At 38.1% G+C, this 1700-nt stretch overlaps 1 protein-coding gene across 1 annotated transcript; it reads left to right on the top strand.

Moving 5' to 3' along the window:
* Nucleotides 1-561: 561 nt before the first annotated feature.
* LOC109339067 lies at nt 562-1691 on the top strand (the record flags this gene model as incomplete). Its single annotated transcript, XM_019576442.1, has 1 exon — nt 562-1691. A coding segment is annotated over exon 1 (1130 nt), but the record flags the coding sequence as incomplete, so codon positions are not given.
* Between the last annotated feature and the right edge of the window lie 9 nt (nt 1692-1700).

Genomic DNA, 1700 nt, shown 5'->3' with positions numbered 1-1700 from the left:
GTTTAGGGATATTATGCAGCAGAGTTATTTTGCACATGTTTTTGTCATTATGCTTTACATTTTGACATGTGCATTATTAATGGGTTTTGGGTAGTTAAGAGTTTGTTATATTAGTTAATTAATTATTCTCTTTACTCTCCATATATAAAGAGGAGTCTTGTGTATTCATCATCATCAAATAATAAAAGAAAAGAAGGTATTCATTCATATTCATTCATTGCCTTCACCAATATGAATTGTTTTATGGTATCAGAGCTCTCTATATGAGAGCTCTACTGCATAATTCAATATCCCTACCTTCCAAACAAATTTCACTCATTCACGACTTCTAAACATTCAAGAAGAATGGAAGCTCAATCAAACACAACACATTAAGAGGCTCCTACAGCAGACCTCCTACAAAATCCAACCAACCCCTACTACCTCCATCCAGGTGAGAATCCAGGAATGACCTTGGTGACTCCTCCCTTAGATGGAGGGAATTACCACTCATGAGGCAGATCAATGAGCAAGGCACTCAAATCCAAAAACAAATTCAAATTCGTTAATGGAGTCATAACCATGCCACAAGAATCAGACCCCAACTTCGATGCTTGGGAAAGATGTAACACTATGGTGTTTTCTTGGATCACAAGATCTGTCACACAACAAATTGCTCAAAGCACTACATACATGGATTCATCACAAGAACTATGGGATGACCTAAAGAAGCGCTTCTCAAAAGGTGATCACTTCAGAACATCCGACATTTTGCAAGAAATACACTCTATGAAACAAGGAGATAGGAGTGTATCCACTTTTCACACAGACTTAAAGACTTTATGGGATGAATTGGACTCACTAAGGCCTATACCTAGCTGTGTGTGTACTACTCAATGCATATGCTCTAGCATTACTCTCAAAACAATCAGAAGGCACAGGGATGCAGAGTATGTGATATGTTTTCTCAAGGGGTTGGGGGATCAATACCATTCAGTAAGAGCACAAATCTTGCTCATGGACCCGTTGCCCTCAATTAACAAGGTTTTCTCAATGATCCTTCAACAAGAAGGAAATTTATGTGGAGAAAACCCAAAATCCACTGTCAACAACTTCAACTCTAACACATCTTGGAGGCCTCAAGGCAACAGAACGAGTGGAAGAGGATACAGTAACAGAAATCCCCCTAGAAAATTTGATAATATCAGCACAACTAGAAAAGATTTCACACAAACTGGCAACAACAATAAGGTTTGTACCTTCTGCAATAAGGAAGGGCACACTACAGAGACATGCTACTTCAAGCATGGATTCCCTCCCAACTTCAAATTCAGATCAAGAACGCAAAACAAGGATGGAACAATCAATAGCATAATAACCAATGAAGATGATCCCTCTAAAAAAGGCAAAGTAGAAACACAAGAACAAAGGGAAGACTCTCTTCAACTCAACATTAGTCATGAGCATACTATAAATCAAATGAGTCATGATTCAGATGCAGAAGGACATATCCTATCAGGTACACACCCTAATAATCAAACATGGATTCTTGATAGTGGTGCATCTGATCATGTTACTAATTTTCTTGCTCATTTTACTCTTTACACTGCCATTAGACCTATTACCATTAAGTTGCCTAATAACATGAGCATCATTGCAAGACAAAAGGGAACCATTAAGCTCACGCAAGAATTGACCCTTTACAATGTCTTGTACATTCC

Source organism: Lupinus angustifolius, unplaced genomic scaffold (genome assembly GCF_001865875.1).
Source record: "Lupinus angustifolius cultivar Tanjil unplaced genomic scaffold, LupAngTanjil_v1.0 Scaffold_54_48, whole genome shotgun sequence".
Classification (NCBI taxonomy): Eukaryota; Viridiplantae; Streptophyta; class Magnoliopsida; order Fabales; family Fabaceae; genus Lupinus; species Lupinus angustifolius.
The sequence above is the reverse complement of the archived record's forward strand: the minus strand, read 5'-3'. Positions and strand labels throughout refer to the sequence as shown.